Source organism: Camellia sinensis, chromosome 5, assembly GCF_055761805.1.
Source record: "Camellia sinensis isolate YWXY chromosome 5, ASM5576180v1, whole genome shotgun sequence".
Classification (NCBI taxonomy): Eukaryota; Viridiplantae; Streptophyta; class Magnoliopsida; order Ericales; family Theaceae; genus Camellia; species Camellia sinensis.
Window position 1 is genome coordinate 86,818,902 of NC_138965.1, and position 22,847 is coordinate 86,841,748.

The 22,847-nt window shown below is 37.4% G+C and overlaps 2 protein-coding genes across 11 annotated transcripts in view; one reads left to right on the forward strand and one right to left on the reverse strand.

The window, feature by feature from the left end:
• Positions 1-13,287: 13,287 nt before the first annotated feature.
• Positions 13,288-22,847, reverse strand: part of LOC114277629 (uncharacterized) — a 38,436-nt gene continuing 28,876 nt past the window's right edge. For 2 of the 9 annotated variants that reach the window (XR_014329715.1, XM_082869195.1), the window contains exons 3-9: positions 19,441-19,523; positions 19,028-19,151; positions 16,532-16,722; positions 15,677-15,807; positions 15,401-15,579; positions 14,034-14,263; positions 13,288-13,931 (exon numbers count right to left, since the gene is read on the reverse strand). Coding sequence is in view for 6 of the 9 variants with exons in the window: in XM_082869195.1 (XP_082725321.1) it covers positions 19,090-19,151; positions 19,441-19,523 (145 nt within the window). In the remaining 3 variants the exon portion in view is untranslated. Of the gene's footprint in view, positions 13,932-14,033; positions 14,264-15,400; positions 15,580-15,676; positions 15,868-16,501; positions 16,723-17,750; positions 17,867-19,027; positions 19,152-19,440; positions 19,524-20,398; positions 21,034-22,847 lie in introns of those variants that run through there. The other 7 variants (XR_014329716.1, XM_082869198.1, XR_014329717.1 and 4 more) reach the window with 6 other exon arrangements.
• Positions 13,693-22,847, forward strand: part of LOC114277628 (myosin-12) — a 34,532-nt gene continuing 25,377 nt past the window's right edge. The window contains exons 1-10 of one of the 2 annotated variants that reach the window (XM_028219542.2): positions 13,693-13,950; positions 14,059-14,187; positions 15,410-15,553; positions 15,671-15,816; positions 16,137-16,293; positions 16,373-16,431; positions 16,535-16,694; positions 16,820-16,969; positions 17,425-17,561; positions 17,650-17,796. In XM_028219542.2, coding sequence (XP_028075343.2) covers positions 13,948-13,950; positions 14,059-14,187; positions 15,410-15,553; positions 15,671-15,816; positions 16,137-16,293; positions 16,373-16,431; positions 16,535-16,694; positions 16,820-16,969; positions 17,425-17,561; positions 17,650-17,796 — 1,232 coding nt within the window. In that variant the 5' untranslated portion in view covers positions 13,693-13,947. Of the gene's footprint in view, positions 13,951-14,034; positions 14,188-15,409; positions 15,554-15,670; positions 15,817-16,136; positions 16,294-16,372; positions 16,432-16,534; positions 16,695-16,819; positions 16,970-17,424; positions 17,562-17,649; positions 17,797-22,847 lie in introns of those variants that run through there. The other variant, XM_028219541.2, reaches the window with a different exon arrangement.

A 22,847-nucleotide genomic window follows, 5' to 3' on the forward strand; every position in this document is an offset into this window, starting at 1 on the left:
ACCTATATATATTTGTATATATGCCTGATAGAAATATGAATTGGGCCCAAGGCCGTTTGGTGTATATTGTTCTAAATACTGTTCGTGTATTTTCCGTATTTGATATTATTCACTGGGCTTTCGCTCACGCTTATTCACGTGTTTGTAGGTGAGCCAAGAGAGGTCCAAACCCAGCCTCAGTGAAGTTTGTGTGAAACAACCAAGGTTTTGAAGAGTCAGCCCTTACGTCTCATGCACGAGACTCGTCTTCCCCCTTTTGCTATCTTTTTTTATTTTGTCATGTTGGCGAGGACTTTGGATATGTTTGTATACAGTTTTGATTGGCTGACCTAGACTTGAATGATCCTGTATGTACAGAACTTTGTGTTAGTGTATATTTTGATGTGAGTTATTAACATGTATATGTGTGGATTGTTATGACGTGCCATATAAGCACAGCTCTATGGACATAAGATTGAAATTGCTTTTGTTTGGCCCTTTTACTCTGATGAGTTATGTCTGGGATGATTTGAGGCCGTAGGTAATCCCTTGATTACTGGCCGATTATGTCCTTAACCCATAGAGGCGGGTTCGAGTCATGACAGAGTGGTATCAGAGCATGAGTTAATAACTCACACACTTGTCCAAATGAGCAATAAGCGTCTAGAAAAGATCTAGGATGCATTCATGTGATAAGTATGAATTTGAAAGCATCGAGAATGCGCCTAAATGTTTTAATGTGAACAACTATGTATTATAAGTTTGTGATTTACTTGCATTGTAAATTATTTGAATGTGTTTGCTCTCTAGTATATGCATACTTATGAACCTTTTGTATAAAGTATAATGCAAGTTTAATCAGATAGTGAGAACAAGAGGTGATAAGATAAAGGAATCTTCTACTTCCAGAATGGATAGAATGGAAAGATTGGAAAGATTGATTCAGGAAATGGCAGAAACATTGAGGCAACAACAAGAGTGGCAACAACAGTGGCAGTAACCACATCCTCCACCTCCACCTCCACCTCCACCTCTGGCACCACCCATGCCAGATAATCAGAATGATGACCGAATAATAGCTCTCACCAAAGAGTTTAAGAAAATGAAACCGCCACAGTTCCATGGTGGATTAGATCCGTTGAAAGTCGAAGCATGGGTTCTCGGCATCGAAAAGCTGTTTGAAGTGTTCCCTTGTTCAAAGACACAGAAAGTACTTCTAGCCACCTTTATGCTAGAAGATAAGGCAAGAAGATGGTGGATGTTAATGCGTGAGAATCATAAGGATGTTGACTGGACCAAATTTTTGGAAATCTTCTATAATAAGTACTTCCCGCAATGTGTTCGGGACAAGAAAGTATCAGAGTTCATGGAGCTCAAACAAAACAGTATGACTGTAGCTGAGTATGAAGCCAAATTCACTGAATTGGCTAGGTTTGCACCACATGTGATTGATACTGATTACAAGAAAACGAGGCATTTTGAAGACGGGCTTCGAAGTGACATTTTAGAAAGGGTGAATGTCTTGAAGCTGGAAACCTATATTGGGGTGCTAGACCGGGCCATAATATCATAAGCTAACATAGCTAGACAAGCTAAGTCAACAACTGACTGGAAAGGCAGCAAAAGGCAAGGCTTCTTTTCAAAGAAGAAATTTCAAAAAACAAAACACGAGCTCCTCAAGTACTTCGAATTCTTCCCGAGATACATCTCCTATGTGCAATATTTGTAGTAAAAGGCATCGTGGGGTTTGTTACCGTGTGTCGAGAGCCTGTTTTAAATGTGGTAAACAAGGGCATATGGCCAGAGACTGTAACCAGAACAGTGGAAAGATAGCTGCTAGTTCCACTGCATCGATCCCAAAACCAGGAAATACTATGAGATCTACTACCACCGGAGATACCGTGAGACAAGGGAGAGTTTTTGCGCTTGTTCTGGGCGATACACGGAATGCCAACGCAGTCGTCTCAGGTACTATTTCTATATGTAATCAGGATGCTTTTGTGTTAATTGACTCCGGATCAACACACTCTTTCGTAACATGTGCATTTGCATCTAGACTAAGTAGACCTCTAAAATTATTGCCATATCTGCTATGTGTGTCTGCTCCATTCAGGAAATCTGTGTTTTGTGAATCTGTATATCGTTTTTGTGAAATGCGTGTTAGGAATGCCATTTTGTATGTGGATTTGCTGCCCTTGAACTTTAGGCACTTTCATATAATTCTGGGCATGGATTGGTTGACCAAATATTGTGCCACCATTGATTGTGTAACAAAACGGGTTGTGTTTAGACCACCAGAACAGGAAGAAATTGTATTGTTGGTAATGGGGTAGTACCTCCACCTTATTTAATATCTGCAATGAAGGCATGTAAGCTGATCAAGAAAGGGTGCCAGGGCTATTTGTGTTATGTGTTGTCTGAACAATCTATAAATATTGAATTGAATGGTATCCCTATTGTTAGAGAATTTCCAGATGTGTTTCCAAATAAACTACCAGGGGAATTGGTGGACAGGGAGATAGAGTTTACAATTGAGATTATGCCAGACACCTAGCCCATTTCCTAAACTCCCTACAGAATGGCTACTACTGAAATGAAAGAACTGAAAGAACAGTTGCAAGACCTACTTCACAAAGGATTTATCCGACCTAGTACTTCACCATGGGGTGCACCGGTGTTATTTGTGAAAAAGAAAGATGGAACCTTGCGCCTGTGTATTGACTATCGAGAACTGAACAAGGTGACAATAAAGAATAAATACCCTTTACCTCGTATTGATGACTTGTTTGACCAGTTGCAGGGATCACAGATGTTTTCCAAAATTGATTTAAGATCCGGGTACCACCAGTTGAAAGTAAAGGCAAAGGATGTTGAGAAAACAGCATTTAGAACGAGGTATGGTCATTTTGAATTTCTTGTTATGCCATTTGGAGTGACTAATGCTCCGGCAGCATTTATGGACTTAATGAACCGAATTTTTAAAACCTACCTGGATGAATTTGTTGTGGTTTTTATTGATGACATTTTGATATACTCTAAGAATAGACCTGAACATGAACATCATTTGAGAATCGTCCTGCAAATACTTAGGGAAAAGAAATTGTTTGCTAAACTAAAGAAATGTGAGTTTTGGTTGGATGAAGTTGTTTTCTTAGGGCATGTCATCAACAAAGAGGGGATTTCAGTGGACCCACAAAAAATAGAGGCAATTGTGAATTGGCCTACACCAACAAATGTAACAGAAGTCCGCAGCTTTATGGGCTTAGCCGGGTATTACAGGAAGTTTGTGAAAAACTTTTCAAGGATAGTTGTACCTCTTACCCAGTTGACACGCAAGGGGCAATCATTTGAATGGAATGACGAAAGAGAATCTGCCTTTCATGAACTAAAAACGAGACTGACCACTGCATCAGTATTGACATTGCCCACAGGTACGGAAAACTTTGTAATTTTCAGTGATGCATCTTATAAAGGCTTGGGTTGTGTATTAATGCAGAACGGAAAGGTTATTGCTTACGCCTCCCGACAATTGAGACCACACAAGAAGAACTACCCAACACATGATTTAGAATTGGCCGCAGTTGTTTTTGCTTTGAAAATCTGGCAGCATTATTTGTATGGGGCAAAGTGTGAAGTCTACATGGATCACAAAAGTCTGAAATATTTCTTTACACAAAAAGAGTTGAACATGCGACAGAGGAGATGGCTCGAACTGATAAAAGACTATGATCTTGAAATCCAGTACCACCCCGGGAAAGCTAATACAGTTACTGATGCCTTAAGCAGAAAATCAACGGGGAGTATGGCTTGTTTGCTTACTGAACAGGAAGAGATCTTGCAAGATTTTGAGAAGTCTGAAATTGAAGTGGTATTATGCGAACAGGGCGGATTGATAGCCGCTATTTCAGCCGAACCGGCAATCATTGATGAAATTAAACAGAAACAGAAAGAGGATGAATTCCTCAAGAAAGTGATTGATGAATCTGAGACAAGTCCGAAAGCGGAGTTCAGCATTGAAGGCGAAGTGTTGAGATTTCAAAACCGAATGTGTATCCCAGATATTCCGGAACCAAAGAAAAGGGTTTTAGATGAGGCCCATAAATCAGTGTTTGCTATGCATCCGGGTAACAATAAAATGTATCAAGATCTGAAACCAAGCTATTGGTGGCCTAAAATGAACAAAAAGATTGCAAAATATGTGTCCAAATGTCTTCAATGTCAGCAAGTTAAAGCTGAACATCAAAAACCAGGCGGTCTACTTTAACCTCTCCCTATTCCTGAATGGAAGTGGGAGCATGTGACTATGAATTCCGTTGTCGGTCTACCCCGAACTCCTCGAGGTATGGATTCTATTTGGGTTGTAGTTGATAGACTGACTAAGTCTGCACATTTTCTACCAGTTAGAACTACATTTAATGCTTATAGACTGGCCACAATATATGTTGATGAGATTGTCCGTTTACACGGAGTTCCGGTATCTATTGTGTCGGATAGAGATCCGAAATTTGTATCTAGATTATGGAAGAGTTTGCAGGAAGCTATGGGAACAGAACTGAGGTTTAGTACTGCATTCCATCCGCAGACGAATGGGCAATCAGAATGGACCATACAGATGTTAGAAAATATGCTAAGGATGTGTGCCTTGGATTTTCAGGGGAGTTGGGAAGACTATTTGCCACTAGTAGAGTTTGCATACAATAACAGCTTCCACTCTAGCATCGGTATGGCACTATACGAGGTTTTGTATGGTAGAAGGTGTAGATCACTAATTTGTTGGACAGAAGTCGGGGATAGAGCTTTACTTGGGCCTGAAATTGTGCAAGACACTTCTGAGAAGATCAAAACCATTCAACAGAGGCTCAAAACAGCTCAGGACCGACAAAAGAATTATGTAGATATTCGAAGAAGACCTCTTGAGTATGAGGTTGGTGACCATGTGTTTATTCGTGTGACTCCGATGAAAGGCCAAGTCATATTTGGAAAGAAGGGTAAGTTGTCGCCCCGTTACATTGAGTCGTTTCAAATTCTAGAAAGGCTTGGCCCAGTTGCTTATCGAGTCGTTTTGCCACCGGGATTCGAGCAAATCCATAATGTGTTTCATGTGTCAATGTTGAGGGGTTATCTTCGAGACCCATTTCATATGATTAATTATCACCGGGTAACTCTTGATGAAAATATGAAGTACACCGAGTGGCAGGAACGAATAGTTGACCGGCAAGTGAAATAATTGAGAAGCAAGTCCATCCCAATGGTGAAAGTGGAATGGAAAGAACACTATGGGACGGATGCCACGTGGGAAAAAGAGGATGAAATGCGCCTACGCTATCCACATTTGTTTCCCGACGAAGGTAACATAAGTTTGGAGGACCAAACTTCCTAAAGAGGGGAAGATTGTGATAACCCTGTTCCGTATTATGCTAATTGGTCCTTATTATGAATGTGATTATGCGTTTGATATGATTTTGAGTGCCATTTATATGAATATATGTGGTTTTGAATTTCTATCTGTTCATCGTAGGAATATTTGCTTGATTATTTGCTTTGGAATTTAAATTGAAGGCCCTATCGGCCACAAAAACGAAATTGACTACGCCATTGTAATTAGCATAATTTTTAGAGCCTACGGTGAAATTTAATTGAAAATTTATTCAGATCAAAATAATTAGATTCAGAACGATTAATTAAGTGCCATTAATTAGCTATGATCAAACTTGATTTAGTGGGACTATAAAAGGACCTTTATACACTGAATTCCTCTCTTTTATTTCATTTTGGCTGATTTTGGCTCTCTAGAAAGTGAGAGAACCGAATTAGAGAGAGAGAGAGAGTGTAGGAGATTGAAGGTTTGATCAAGTAGCTTGAGAATCTTGAAGCCACACTCAAGAATTTACCATAAATTGGAAAGATCAAAGCTCCTAGGTGAGTAATCAACCCTTAATGCATGAGTTTGAGTTATGGTTTTGTAAATTGAAGATTAATTGGTGAGTTAGATCATGAATTGAGTTGATTAAGTTGAAACTGAAGCTAATGTGTACATGCATGCATAGAATTACCATGATTTGGCATAATCAAGCATATATTAAGTGAATGTGGGAATATGAGCATTGAAACATACAAGTATAGTTTTGTTGATTTTCATGTTTTTGAGCACCATTGGTACTATTTGAAATGGAAATGAGGTCAAAAAATTGACATGCATGTTTGATTATGGAAGATATGAAGCTTATATGAGGGTTGAATGCATGAGCCTTAAGTATACTAAAGGAATGTTGATTCATTTTGAAGAATTGGGCCATGATTTTGAACAATTGACCTCATCTTGCTTGTATACTCATGGTATATATTGTATTTGCATGTTCTGAAACCAGAATTGTGGGTTTTGGACCTTTGAAGGTCGAATTTGAGCTCAAGAACAAGTTCTGGAAAACCCAGAATTCTTGACGTCCGCTCGAGCGGGGGAACCGCCGCTCGAGCGTAAAATATGAGCTCCCAAAATATTTTGCAGACATGATGTCCGCTCGAGCGGGGACCATGTAGTGAGACTTTCCGATCGAGTATCCGAATTCACGCTCAAGCATAGAAACGAGGCAACCAATACTTTTGCAGACTTAATGGGTCCGCTCGAGCGAGCAAGTCCACGCTCGAGCGGGGACCCCTATTTCTGAAATTTTGTAAATATGTTTTGTGTTTCGTTTTCTGTTCTCTTTCACTTCTAAGTACTCTTAGGCATGCATTGAGCATTATGAATGAATTAAAAGAATAAGAAAGAAGCCTAAAGAGCAATATGTGAATTAAGAACGGATTGAATTGTTTGTGACCCATTGTGTTCATGGAATGTGTAGGGTCGAACTCCAAGGCAAATCATCCAGCCGATCACTGTGAGTAATATCTTAATAAAGATATCTGAAGTATGTTGTTTGTCCAATTGCTTACTTCTATGTAAGTCTTATAAGTTCGTTAATTTGAAGGGTGGACAAATGGTTGCTATGCCAAAAGAATGAAAGAATTAATGGGCCAAAGGCCAGTTTGACATGAATGAAAGAATGAATAGGCCAAAGGCCAGTTTGACATGAATAAAAGAATAAATGGGCCAAAGGCCAGTTTGATATGAATGAAAGCATGGATGGGCCAGAGGCCGTATGACATGAATGAATGGGCCAGAGGCCGTATGACCGGAATGGATAGGCCAGAGGCTGTATGACACAAATGATTGGGCCAAAGGCCGTCGGACAAGAACGAATTGGGCCCAAGGCTGTTTGATGTGTTTGGAATCACAGTCACTTGACCTATACATATTTATATATATGCCTGATAGAAATATGAATTGGGCCCAAGGCCGTTTGGTGTATATTGTTCTAAATACTGTTCGTGTATTTTTCATATTTTATATTATTCACTGGGCTTTCGCTCACGCTCATTCATGTGTTTGTAGGTGAGCCAAGAGAGGTCCAAACACAGCCTCAGTGAAGGTTGCGTGGAACAACCAAGGTTTTGAAGAGTCAACCCTTACGTCTCACGCACGAGACTCGTCTTCGCCCTTTTGCTATCTTGTTTTATTTTGTCATGTTGGCGAGGACTTTTGATACGTTTGTATATAGTTTTGATTGGCTGACCTAGACTTGAATGATCCTGTATGTACAGAACTTTGTGTTAGTGTATATTTTGATGTGAGTTATTAACATGTATATGTGTGGATTGTTATGACGTGCCATATAAGCACAGCTCTATAGACATAAGATTGAAATTACTTTTGTGTGGCCCCTTTACTCTGATGAGTTATGTCTGGAATGATTTGAGGTCGTAGGTAATCCCTTGATTACTGGCCAGTTATGTCCTTAACCCATAGGGGCGGGTTCGGGTCATGACATAATTCCTTGGCCTTAAGTTCTCCAACATCAAAAGCTTTGGCCATACCAGCTTCAGCAAACTCCCTCACCTTCTTCTCCTCTTCAAGCTCAGCCTTTAGTTTTTTGACTTTTTCTTGAGCCGACTTCAAGGAGCCATCTATTAGGTTTGCTCTCTCTTCAACAGCCCTACAAAGAATATTGACGTGTTGCGCTTTTTTCTGTGCTACAAGCACCCCCGCCTTCTCCTCTTCTTCTTTTACAGCTTGAGATTCGGCCTTAGCTGTGGCCACAGATAAATCGGCGATCGTTGCAGTGGCCTTGGCTTTTTCAGCTTCTAATTGGCCTTCAAGAATGCCGAGTCGTTCTACAGCATCGTAATGCCGACAATAGATCTCAGCAATCCTTCCCACCTCCTAACAAAGCAATGAAACCAAGACTTGTTAGTTGGAATCAAAAATGAAAGTTCTAGGCAGAGCCAAAAAGGACATCCACCAAGCTTACCAGAATAGCCAACTGCGCCACCAGAGCAATCGAAAACACATCCGGCTCAGCACGGAATGTGGCCTTGTCTGCTAGAAGAGAGAGAGAGCCGAAGCCATACTTAGGGCCATGGTGGGTCCTTGATGGCCGACCCAACGCTAAGTACCGGCGTATTCTTCATCCGTGGTTGGATAACAAATGGCTCGGACAACTCATCTGCGGTGGATAGCATCTCTACCCTTGGTTGTTTGTCAATCGGCTCCTTTGTTATATCGGCCACGACCTCGATAGGTCATTTCTATCCTACCAGATCAACTCCCTGCGCTTCTATCTGGCGTTCAGGAGTTAATTCGGCCACAAGAGTCAATTCGGCCATGACCACTTCGCAGACCGTTTTCTCCATAGGAGTCTGGTGTGTTAGGGTCATTTGGCTTCCCCTAGATTCGCCGACTTGTCTCGTGGCAACCATTTTCTCGGCATTTCGTCTTCTAGCAAATTGGGCCAGAGATTCTCTGCCCATCTCTTCGGCTTCTGATTCTGCAGCGGTTAGATCGTCTAAACCTATGAAAATGTCATCTTCTTGAACAAATAAATCTAGTCAGCCAGAGGTGGAAGGGTTATCAGTTTGACGGTCAGAACTGATGTGCTCAAATGTCAGTTCAATTTCTCTGTTCAGCTCCTGGTCTCTCGTACGCCCCTCCGATTAAGTGTCTTCGCTGACTTCTTCGCCGATTTCTTCGCTGGCGTCAGAGCTAACACCGATATCCTTAAACTGAAGCTAGGAAATATTAGTGCAGTAAGCTACCACTCGTCCCTTAGCACAAGGATATTATCTACGGCCCGAGAAGGTGGAGTAAGTTGGGTCGTATCTCAGTAATATATGGGCGGCGCGCCCTTGTCCTTGAAGATTTGCACATCCTTTGTAACTAAGGACTGTCTTCACTTGATCAATAACAGCTTCATCTACCAAAGTCAATGCTCTTTTTAAATCATTTCCTGCGCAGCATAAAAATAACAATCACAATCTAGTCTTTAAAACCAGGCACTGGGTCCTGGCAATCTTCTCCCTCGCCGAATTTCCAATTGCCTTGGACGACGACCATGACATCGTCAACCCTTTTGCCAGAGCTGGCGAACATAGTCACCAAGTGGTGATCTACGTCCTTGGCGCTCAGAAAGTAACGGCCCTACCGACCGGATGATTTCGCCATGACGTAGCAATGCCGAATAGCTGGGATCCCTAGGTTAAGACCTAGACGGTGATTCAACTCTACTATACCCATGATTATTCGGTAGAAGTTTACGTTAGGTTGGAAGGGAATTAGTCCCCAATAACGTAGGACCAACCTCAGGAAAGGATAGAAGGGGAATCGGACTTCACCCTCAACTATTGACAAAAAAGGAAAAATAATCGTATTCATATCAGCCCTCTCTATGTCCACCACACAGTCTGCAACAAGGGATAAGTGGACATTGTCTGGGATTGAAAAGTGATGATGGAAGGCTACAACTCAATCCTCAGAGAGGAGATTCAAATGCCTCACCATTCGAGATGGAAAGAAAACAGCGTGTACAAAAAACAAAAGCAAAACACGTAGGGAACTGGAATGAAGAATAGAATGAGAAGAGAAAGGGGACTTATAGGTTGAGAAAGAAGATGAACAGTGAGAAGCGGGATTGCAAAGGTCTTGAAGGAGGTTAATATGAAGGATGCTCAAAGGATGTCAATAGCCTTTCAATTCAAGAGTATACGGAGGTACAGATTTCAAATCGCATTAAATGAATGTCAAATACGAAGGGGTGGGAAGTTGTAATGACTCAAGTAGCGCGTCTGCTCTGACGAATCAGTATGAAAAAGAGTGCAATCGCCGTATTTCTGACTTTCGAGGGTTTTGTCTATTCTGTTAGCCGAGAAACCAAACACACTGAGTAAATACGTTATTTAGATGTTTGGGGAGCAATTGTAGTGGCCGAATAAAAGTGACCGCTCAGGTGAGCTGCTCAAAGAAGATGCCGAGAAGACTGGTGAGGATAACTCGACATGACTAGACCCATCTGAACAAGGCCAAGGCTGAGTAGAATCTATCCCGTGGGCCAAGTATGCCATAAATTTTTTGGCACATCTAGGGGTCCCAGATGTGATGGTGAAAGGTGATAATGGGAAAGTGGGCCCCTCAAAAGCAATATAAAAAGGAGGAGCATCAGCCAAAATGATGTATGTGAAAGCAAAAAAGATAACTTGAGAAATAAGAAAACTTGAGAGAATACTGATTTTTCCATCGGAGTGCTAATTCTGGCACCCTCGAACTGTAGTGTTCATTGCCATTTCAGGTAGCAACCCGAGGATCGAGATTGTCTGCATGGATCAAAGAGTACTCCCAAAAACCCTTTTACCATAATCACCCACAAGTATGATCGTAACTCACGTGAGTAACCACGTGTATGCTCTTCACCCGTGGGTATGATCTACAGGTTGGCTCATCTATGGGTTTTAACCTATAGGTGGTTCAACAAACCTGTGACTAATTGTTTTCTTGAATGTTTTTCATTTTTTCATTCAATTTGACTTCATCTTCACCCAATTTTGAAATAAACAAGATTTGTTATTGCAAAAATGCGAGGTAGACTAAGTCAAATACTTGAAATGACATCTTGTATCCTTGAAAATTATTTTTTGAAAACATTTGAAAGGCTGAAAAATTATTTTGGCGACAAAAGGATTTAAGGTTGGGAATTCTCCCCATTTGAAAGGCTTTGTTTGAAGACAATTGAGATCCATCCTTGTTTCATCATCATGGGATCATATTGAAGGTGCTAGAGTTTTAAAACCGGTAAAAATGGAATGTCTACCGAGTTATGTAAAATACCGCCTAATTTACTAAAATCGTTGCACCGATCTGCCTGCTAATCACGAGTTGGTTTGATCCATGATTTAAAATTTATAATCCACTTTTAAAACCATTCTGCCCCATCATAGTTAATACATGTATTTTTTTTATTTTCAATGAAATATCAAAATAAAAATCAGTGTGAGAGAAATATGAGATGTAGAATGTGGCACAAATTAGTATGATATATATGAAAAATATTATGTAAAATTAGTTAGTGTTATATATATATATATATAAAGTATTTTGCAAATTAAGGTTATATATTATATAAATGCTTGATAATTATTTAAAGTTATTCTCCGATCAATTAATAAGTTGAAATCGCCCAAATTACGGTTTAATTATAAATAACAAATTTGTCAATCCAACATCTATAATTTTATTTTAATTTTATTCTTAAACCACACTGAATCGCACTGCTAGCACTCCCAAAGACCACGTGCATATTATCTTTACTCCTAATTAAATTAAATAATCTAAAAAAATATTAAGAACACTAATAATTAGTCCATTTAATATTTATACAACAATTGATTTAAAAAAAATTAAAAAATATAAAAGAATGAAGAAAACTTGGTTGGAAAGGAAGGATGAGAGATCGGAGAAGCCTTTTATAGGGCCCACTACACAGGACCTTTTCCCATGTGAAAGGAAGGACATCCTCTATAAAAGATTTCAATTCAAAACTCACCATCTCCACCGCCCCTAACTAAAAAGCAAAAAAGAAATTCAATTCAAACCCAGCAGAGGCCCACCAAAGGTTAGGTGGGTTGGAGAAGAATTTGGAGATTGGGGGGGGGGGGGGGGGTTGTGGGGCCATTAAAGATGATGCTTCATGCCCTTTTTGATCTTTTTTCCACAACAGAATCACCTGTTGAACCTCGTTGATCCCATTGACTTTTGAATGAATATACCCATTTGTCCCTCTTTAGAATTCTATCCTTGTTGGCAGCAAATGTGAAAAATGTTATTTATTTGTGAAAATGGAAATTGAGAAAAAGAAAATTGATGCAGAAAGGAAAAAAACATTTGAGATGAAAGAAAAAATAGTTGTTCAAAGTTTCTTTAACGAATTAACATAAACATAATTAAACTATTAAAAAAATATTAAGAACATGTACATCAATACAATAAAATTTACCTGTGATTTAATTTTGTATATACGGATTTTTCTTGAAAACGGATGATATTAGAAAGTTATCTCTTGTTTCAAACTTTTAAAACTACATGCGATCAAAGTCATTGAACACTATTTGGAAGCAACCAATTCAAGAAATTGGCATAAAAATTGACAAATGTTGCAATAATCTTTTTCAATCTTAGAGCTGAAAAAGACAAGGAAGGAAATATTAGAAGCAATGCTTAGCATCCCATTTGGCAAATGCCTTTGAGGTCAAACACTCCAATAAATGAATGAAACTCAATCTTGAAGGTTCACCAAATGTGCACAGGTAGCCATATAAGCATTTAATAGGACTTGATTATAGTCATTTTATTTTTGTAACAATCACATTTTTGTACTATAATTTATTTACCATCTAATGCATCAAGTACAACATTAGTAACAAACATAGATGGTCAAGTTCATTAAACCAACACAATGATGACAAATAAGACCGTAAATAAATTGACACACAACTGCCATCACAAAAAAGCTACAAACTATGAAAAATATCTAAAACAGTTATCAAAATTGAAATGTATAATATAGATTCAAATTTAATGTAATGTGAATCACACCCAAAAAAAGATCCGCCTAACATTGTGTTTATTTATACTAGCATAATAACAAACCATCATTAGCCCAATTGATTTAAGAGAGTAAGGTCATGTTTGTTTGGGTGGACATGAGCTTGGGATTGGACTAATAGTCCAATAAAATTATTAATCCGATGTTTGGTTAAACAATTGAAGTACGGATTAATTATTTTAAACTTGACCATTAGTTAAGATAGGATACATAATCCAACGAATTCATAGTCCTAGGATTATTAATCATGAGAATGTTAATCCAGTCCGCCCAAACAAACATGGCTTAAAGGTAACTGCCATTACAAAAGAGCTACAAACTCTGAAAATAGCTAAAACAATTATCAAAATTGAAATGTAAAGTATAGATTCAAATTTAATGTAATGTGAATCACATCAAAAAAAAGATCCACCTAACATTGTTGTTTATTTATACAAGCATAATAACAAGCCATCATTAGCCCAATTGATTTAAGAGAGTAAAGGCAACAACTATGCAAAGGAGGACACATTGTTTTATAGCCACTCCACCACACCTACTAAATCTAAGACCAGCTCTGCTTGGGTGCAAATAACAAACAATAAATAAAAAATAAAAAAAAAAATAACATATAATGGACACACAAGACTTGCCGACTCAAAGAATGATATACACAATTTTATATCTTGAGGCTGGTTGTGGAGCCAAGTCAGCAGCCTATGTGGAATGAGCAAAAATAAAAAAAAAGTTGACAGCATGTGGGGGAGAGTGGGAGGGAGGTGATGAGGGGTGGCTGCTCTGCCTTTTGCTTTTGAGAGTCACCACCACCACCACCATCTTCATTTTCTCTGCTTTTCCATTTGCTTTGAAAAACATTCCTTTTCAACATTCTCTCTACTTTTCATTCCTCAACAGCAATACCATTCTCTCTCTCTCTCTCTCTCTCAGAGGACAACCAAAACACATTGGCTTCTTCTCTGCATCTCAGCTGTGAATTTGATGATCCTATAGAATCACAGTTATGGTAAGCTTTCTAGATGATCATGGGCTTTAATCTCTTCAATCTCAATTCACTTGGGTCAATCTTTTATCTGCAAGAAAACTAACCTTTTGTGATTCTTGAATGATCCAGGGAACTCCTGTAAACATCATAGTTGGATCACAAGTGTGGGCTGAGGATCCTGAAGTTGCGTGGATCGACGGAGAAGTGATAGAAATCAAAGGCAGCGATGCCACCATAGTTACCACAAATGGGAAAACTGTAAGCTAATCTTGCCTCCCATTATATGGGAGAGCAGCTATATATGTACATGATCAAACAACTAGGACCGTTAGATCTGTTAATATTACAGGAATCAGTACAGCATATATTTGAAACCACAGATAAATCTTTGTCGTTTTAGGCAGTGTGTATAACATAAACATATAACAGCCTGAAAAGGTGGAAAGTGGATAAAAAAAATTTACCTATATAAGAGATATTTATTAGCTCTACTGAAGGCTTTTTCTAACATTTTCATCAGTCAACATCAGAGGCTATATGTTCCAGTAAACTGTCATTGGTGATTATATATTGGGTTTATTATTAAGACAAGACGTACATGTTTTACAGAAAACACCAATTGTAACATAAAACTGAAAAGCACCAATAAGTTGCAACTGCCAGTATATGGAAGAAAATTCAATGACACTAATGGGTTCTTGCCTCCCTTCCTCTGCAAACTGGTTGGACAGAATCACAGAGTGCTTGGCAACATTCACAATTTTTTGCTTTTGTTTAATGAAAATAGGTAACATATTTATGTTTATTTTTGTTGAAAACAAAAACAAAAACATGTTTGGTACACGTTTGTTTCCAAAACATACAAAAATAAAAACAAGAAAACAAGTTTGATGAGTTCTCACAGGGGAGGCCTGAAGGGTGGGAGGTTGCCAGAGGTGGTGGCCAGAAGGTTGGGGTGGCTGGCGGGAGGAGGTGGCTGGATGTGGTGGGGCAGAGGGGGGTTACCAGAGGTGGTGGCCAGAGGGAGGAGGGAATAAAACTTGTCTTCAAAATAGGTGAAAACACACACGCACACAAAAATAAAAATAAAAAAAATCTTAAAGTGATGTAAATTTTGAGAACTGTTTACATTTTTTGGAATTGAAGCCAGTTATCAAACTTGTTTTCATTAACAGTTTTTCAAATTTCTTGCAAAAACAAAACCCAAAAACATTAGAACTATAGCCGATGATGGTAGCAGCCTTGTTTTAGCCAGTGAGACAAAGGAGATCCTTTCCTTTTAAATTTAGGTGTGATAATCAAAATTATAACATGGATTTGAGTGCCTATGTGCCCTATGTTAGTTACCCTGTTCTTTTCTGAAGAAGAAAGAATATCTCCAATGTGAAAGGATTCATAAATATCAAACAATAATAAACTCTAATGAACATGCAGAAAAGGTAGTATCTAAACTAAGCTAGACTCTCTTTACCATTTGCAGATAGTTGCAGATATCTCAAGCATATACCCAAAAGACTCAGAAGCACCACCAGCAGGGGTTGATGACATGACCAAGTTGGCATACCTCCATGAGCCAGGAGTCCTTTACAACCTTGCCTCTCGGTTTGCTCTCAATGAGATATATGTGAGTCATTTGTAGCCTAGCGAACACTGAATTTTGAGTAAAACTATTTAGTAATTCATTGAAGGGAATGTATTTACAAAACAACTAGGAACTAATAGTCGGTCCTGAAATAAGCAGACTTACACCGGGAATATTCTAATAGCGGTGAATCCTTTCCGGAGACTGCCGCACTTGTACGACATCCATATGATGGAACAGTATAAAGGAGCTGCTTTCGGTGAGCTAAATCCACATCTTTTTGCAGTTGCAGACGCCTGTTACAGGTATATCTAAATTGGGTGAAACCAAATGATCTCAAATGACCTTCATAGGGCCTGTTTGGCAAAGCTTTATGTAAGTTGAAAGGTGATGATTAGAAAGCAGAAGCCAAAAGCACCCTTCTCCCTACTTCTAGATAATCAACATTTTCAACTAATTTAAGCTACTTCTACCTAATAAGCTATAAGTAAAAACTACACCAAATAGTCTGACATAGACTCCCAAAATAGATAAAATAAATAAAAACTATAAGCAATTCATATTAGCTGCACCAATTAGTCCCATAATCAGACAATGAAGAGTTTATTCAATAATTCAATATCAGGGCAATGATAAATGAACACGGAAGTCAATCAATCTTGGTAAGTGGAGAGAGTGGAGCTGGTAAAACAGAGACAACAAAAATGCTTATGAGATATCTTGCATTCATGGGGGGCAGATCTAATACCGAAGGAAGAACAGTTGAACAACAAGTTTTGGAGGTGAGTAAAAGTCACTATTACTTCATATATATTGGGTGATAGTATAAATTTTGTGATAATTTATGCTTTCACTTTCCAGTCCAACCCAGTCTTGGAAGCATTTGGGAATGCCAAAACTGTGAAAAACAACAATTCCAGGTGAACTAGTTAAATGCTTTGTTCTTCAAATTTGTCCTATTTCCAATTCTACTACTATAGCTTGACTTACAGGAAAATTTACATGATTGAGTGGCTGTACCAGTCGTTTTGGTAAATTTGTAGAGATCCAATTCGATAAGTATGGGAAGATCTCTGGAGCTGCAGTTCGGACATATCTTCTTGAAAGATCAAGAGTTTGCCAAATCTCAGACCCAGAAAGGAACTACCACTGTTTCTACATGCTCTGTGCAGCACCACCCGAGGTGAGCTCATATAATCAAATCTGATCACCTGTGAGGTGACATAGCATAAAAAATAAAAAAATAAATAAAAATAAATGAATAAGTAACCATATATAAAGTGAGCTGACAGTATTATTTTATCACAGGATGTCAAGAAATTCAAACTAGGAGACCCAAGGACATTCCATTATCTAAACCAAACAAATTGCTATGAAGTAGCAAATGTGGATGATGCAAGGGAATATCTGGAGACCAGAAATGCCATGGATGTTGTAGGAATCAGCCAGGATGAGCAGGTGTGCGCCTATGCATCAGTGCAAAAACTGAGAAACAAAACTGAAAGGAGACATTCAATAAATAAAAAAACCTATGTTACATAGACTCTTCAAAATAAATCAAATACCCATACCATATCAAATACCTGACACTTGGACAAGGGTGCAAGATATGTGTCCGATACTTTCCATTAGATATTTTTTATATATTTATATTTAACACTATCATTATATGTATATATTGTTGTATAATTGCTTAAAAGGAATAAAATGTTTTTTGATATTGTATGTTACACATGACACCATTTTATCTCACTTAATAAATTAATAATATAAAATTATGACCCTTCTTTGCTGAGTTAGCATATTCTTAAATTATGAAATTCATCGAGCTCTAAATGCACACCTGTACCCTATACTTATACCCAAGTCCATGTAACATAGATCCAAACTAACAGTGTGTTTTCCTCTTTTAGGATGCTATATTCCGTGTGGTAGCTGCAATACTTCATCTTGGAAACATAGAATTTGTGAAAGGGAATGAAACAGATTCTTCAAAACTGAAAGATGAGAAAGCATGCTACCATCTTCAAACAGCTGCAGAGCTACTCATGTCTGAACCTAATCAACTTGGCCCTACTATACTGACTGGTAGCTTTTCACTTTTTATATATATCATCTCTTAATAAGCTTCTATGCAGGTGTGACGAGCAGGCTCTTGAAGACTCACTTTGCAAGCGTGTGATAGTAACTCCTGATGGAAACATCACAAAACCCCTAGATCCAGCTTCAGCTGCCACGAGTCGTGATGGCATGGCAAAGACAATATACTCCCGACTTTTTGATTGGTAAGCATATCAAACTCACCTCTTTTTCTTGGAGCTTTCAATTTTATCTTCCCCCCACACTGAAGCACTCCTACATAAGAATATTATATTTCTGCCATATCAATTATATTGGGAAGGAGAAAATACAAATGTCTGGTATTCAGATTCATCATCTTAATTCATTGAAGGAATAATACTTGGTGGATTGTGGCATGAACTTGAGGATGCCAATTATCGTGAATCCCATCTTAAAGACTATGTTGGTTTTGATATATGGCACTTAATTACCAAGGCACTTTTGTTCCAGTGGCAAAATGAACTCTATTCCTTCATACATGAAGATTTTGAAGAATGGGGATTGAGTGCAAGAAACTAAAAACATTTACGCTGTGTTTGGTTAGAGGATTTGAAGAGGGATTTGGAAAGGGAAAGGAAAAAGTTTGGTGAAATGTGAATAAATATACTTATATTTCACCTAGTTTCACACACCTTTTCCCTTTCCCTTTCCAAATCCCTCCCCAAATCCCTCAACCAAACACAGCATTAGTGATTTACCCAGTGTTACCAAAAAATGCTAATACCTCAACAAATTACGTTTTGAAACACATGGTACACTTTCAATCCAAAACAGTAAATTTAGTGATCCAAAGAGATCCCAAAAGTTTTTTTCCAATATATTTCTCTTAAAGTTATCTTAAGAGTAGGAAAATCAAATATAATGAGTTAAAATCTAATGTGACTAAAGTTTTTGAAAACTAGATTACAAACTAAACAATAGTATTACCGAATAATTAATTATGAAAGACTACAAGAGAAATATATGTATATATATATATATATATAAGAAAACTAAGCTAGCCCTAGATGCTAATAAGACTAAGCTAGCAAAAGATGTGACAATAGGAAGCATTGAGAGTTTGTCAAGTAGAAAAAGGAAAAACAAAATAATATGAGACTTCGTAAAGAAGTCAGTGAGCTGCATAATAGATAGAACAAAGGGCAACGACAAAATGCAAAGCTACAGATGATGGCGCACAAAATGGCAAGCAGTCTCAATGTGTTTGGTTTGCTCATGAAAAACTGAGTTACGAACAATTTGAATGGCACTCTTATTATCGCAATACATAGGAATAGGAGTAGAAATGGAAACACCAAAATCTATAAGCAACTAGCGCAACTAGTGCAACCAAACACATATTATTGCGAGCAACAATAGTCTACTTTTTACTCTTCTAGGCAATAAGAGAACTACCTAGAAAAACACAAAGACCAGTAGTTGACTTATGATCCATAGCATCACAAACCCAATTAGCATTAGAAAAGGCATGAAGATCCAAAGAAGTAGCAAATAACAATAAACTTTGATGCAAGGAACCCTGAAAATAGAGCAAAATACAAAAGAACATAAGCCCGGTGAACAGTAGTCAAGTTGGAAACAAACTGACTGACGTCATGTACTGCATAGGCGATGTTGGGGCGAGTAATTGTCAGATAAACAAGACTGCCCACCAGAACAGAATACAAAGTAGGATCAGATAAAGGAACACCATCAGTAGAGGTATAGTGTGCACATTAAGTTCATATAGAGTATCAACAATTCAGGAATCTGTCATATTGGCCCTCTGAATAACATCAACTGCATATTTGGACTGAGATAGAAGATACCCTTTAGGAGAAGAAGCCACCACAATAACAAGAAAATAAGTGAGCCAAGATCTTTCATCTCAAAGTGATGATGCAGGTGAGACCTGAGAACAAAAATACCATCAATATCATCACCAGTGATAATCATGTCATCAATACATAACAAAAGAATGACAAGGCCCACAGAAGTACAGCGAATGAAAAGAGCCGAATCATGTACAAAATCCCAAACCACAAACCACGGTAGAAATTTTTTCAAACCAAGCCCAAGTAGCTTGTTTGAGACCATGTACGCTTTGCAAAGTTTGCAAACTTAAGCAGAAGCCCAGGAGGAGGAACCATAAAAACTTCCTCAACAATTTAGGAGGATTTTTTAGTTGTTGTAGTTTGGTCAGAATGAAGGGAGGGTTTTTAGTTATAGTAGTTTTGGCCTTGTTAGCAACAGCACAAGACCTAGGCAATACTGAAACCACTGATTTAGGTGATTCTAGAGTTAGTAAAAGCAAATTCAAGAGGAGGTATCAAAATCGAGCAATGGCCAAGGTATCCACAGAGGCCAATTTTCCCGCCACGGTGGCCAATTCCAAAGTTTCTGGGATTCCCAATCCCAAGGGGACTTCCTGCGGTGGAGGAGGTGAAGCAATGTTGGTTGGGTCTTGGTGCCCCACACAATTCATATAGAATCATCATCATAATACTCCTAATAATGGAGATAGAATGGTTCTCCATATGATTCCTCACATCAGCAAGGAGTGTTGTGAGGATGTCAAAACAATTCATGAAGATTTATTGTACATTCACAGCCACATTTTTCATTGGCTTAGACATCAATGTCATCGTCATTCTTCTCCTACATCACCCGCACATTCTTTGTTGCCCATTCATGCTCCACCGGCACCTGCACCTGGACCTACACTTCCAATAGATGATTATGCAATGGCACTGATATCTAGTGACAACAATCAATTTCCTATTTTACCTGCACCTTCACCTTTAGGTGACACTCATGCGGTGTCTGCTAACGATCAACTTCCTGCTGCTCTATCACTAGTATCTAATGATGATCAAGAGGTGCCTTCACTAGTGCCTGGGGGTGATGATGGTGATGAACTTCTTGCTTCATCACCAGAGTTTGGTGGTGATGACAATGAACTTCCTGCTTCGATACCGAGGTTTGACGGTAGCAATGGTGACGAACTTCATGCTCTAGCACTAGTAGCTGATGGTAGTGATAATGACCATGAACTTGGCACCGGTTTCTGATGATGACGAACTTCATGCTCCAGCACCAGTTTGTAATGGTGGTGATGATGATAATGAACTTCTTGTTCCATCATCGTTGTCTAGTGGTGGTGATGATGAACTTCCTTATTAGGCACTAGTGTCTGGTGGTGAAGATGATGAACTTCTTACATCAGCACCAGCCTCTAGTGATGGTGACGGGCGATAAACTTCCTGCATTGACATCGTTCTCTGGTAGTGATAAATTTATTTCTCTAGCATCAGTCTCTAGTGATGGTGAACATGAACTTCTTCGTTCATCACCGATTTCTAGTGGTGATGATGAACTTCATGTGCTAGCACCAATGTCTTGTGGCGGTGATGATGAACTTCCTGAGATGATAAAGAATTTCAAATTTCATTCGCCAGCACAATCTCATTGAAAAGTGGTCACTTTATTTATCTTAGTTTTAGTAGGATGATGTTTTTATTTTCGTTTTGATTTGACGATAGTTAAGAGTTGCATTGTTTAACTAGGATCTCCCTAGTTCCATTAGTTAGTTTAACTATATACATTTATTTGTATAGAAGTAGTGTATAAGAAGGAATAATAGTGGTGTTTTGTTTATAATAAATAAATAATAAAACAACAATAAGCAATAAACATATGGTCAACTATTGTATTATTGAATAACTAGCAGTTGACCCCTGCAATGCATTTGCTTTTTCTTTTTTCTTTTTTAAATATTTGATGGTACAATGTGTTATAAAAAAATAATTTTAATTAAAATTAAAGTATAATTTTAATTATTTATTTTGCTAATATTGGCGCCTATCATTCTATAAAATCGTTACTTGAATACTTATATACATTAATTTTAGTTAAATTATTTGTGTATTTTGATAATTTTTGTTTTATCGTATTATAAAAGTATAATTATCATATAATAATTTTATATGATATATATTAAATTATAAAATAATAAAATAAATACTCATTTTGATATTAAAAATAATAGTTAAATTAGAAGAAGAATTAGTAACATAAAATTAAAAGTAATTCTAACTATTTAATTTTCTTTTATATTCATTTGGAAAATAAAATATGTAGAAATAGATATCATATAAAATTTATTAAAAAAATTAAATATAAATATGTTGTAGTTGGATTATCATATAATGATTTTATATGATAGAAATAAATAAATAAATAAATAAAGTGAGCAAAAGGGGGGGGATAAAGAAATAGGAAGGAAAATAAAAAGGGAAAAAATAAAAAAATAAAAAGGGGAGAGAGAGAGAGAGTGAACAAAAAGGGGGAAAAGAAGGTGAGTGAGTGGGAATTAAAGAAATCTTGACCCTAGGATGAATTTGGAAATTAATCGCAATCCTTGAAACAAAATGTATCTCTAAGACATTTTGACACATTTTCAAAAACCCTCTTGCTTTATTATATAGATATTAAATTATAAGATTGTAAAATAAACACTCTTACTTATATTAAAATATCAATTATATAAAAGAAATTAAACAATGACTAACCAAGAAAGAATTACATAACAATGTCTAAACCTAAAAAGAAAAAATAATGAAAACATCCAAACAATAGATACATCCCCAGTGTGTGAAGTGATTAATCATCTGTAATACGATGTCAAAACATAAAAGAATTTTGTTCAACAATTGAAAAAGTAACTCAAATAGTAAATTCAAACTTTAGAGGTTTTTTTAGAGTATCATTGTTGTGTAAGTTTTTCCTTCTGCGAGTTATGATTATATAAAATAATGTAGGAAATGAAATATAATTTCATCTATAGAATCACTATAAAATTTAAAAGAAAAATCCATAATATAGAATAATATAGAATTGGCGTTGGATATAGAATAATGCACGGAAAAATAAGAAGGAAAAAAAAAAGGCAATTTAGTATTAAAAAAAAATCGTAATACCCTTGAAAGAATAAGAAGAAAAACGTGAAATGCAAAATTGGTATTGGATTTGTGGATTATCTCAATTTACCATGAAAAATATATGGAAAGAAATATTTGTCAAATAGAGTCCATATAAAAGAGGTAAAGTTAATATAATTTAAATTAAGTTTAGGTTTGGGTTTGTATAGAACTCTATATGTAATTAAGAAAATACATACTAACGTGGCTCTCTTAAAAAAAAAGTAAGCCCTTATAATATGCCACTTAAGCATGGG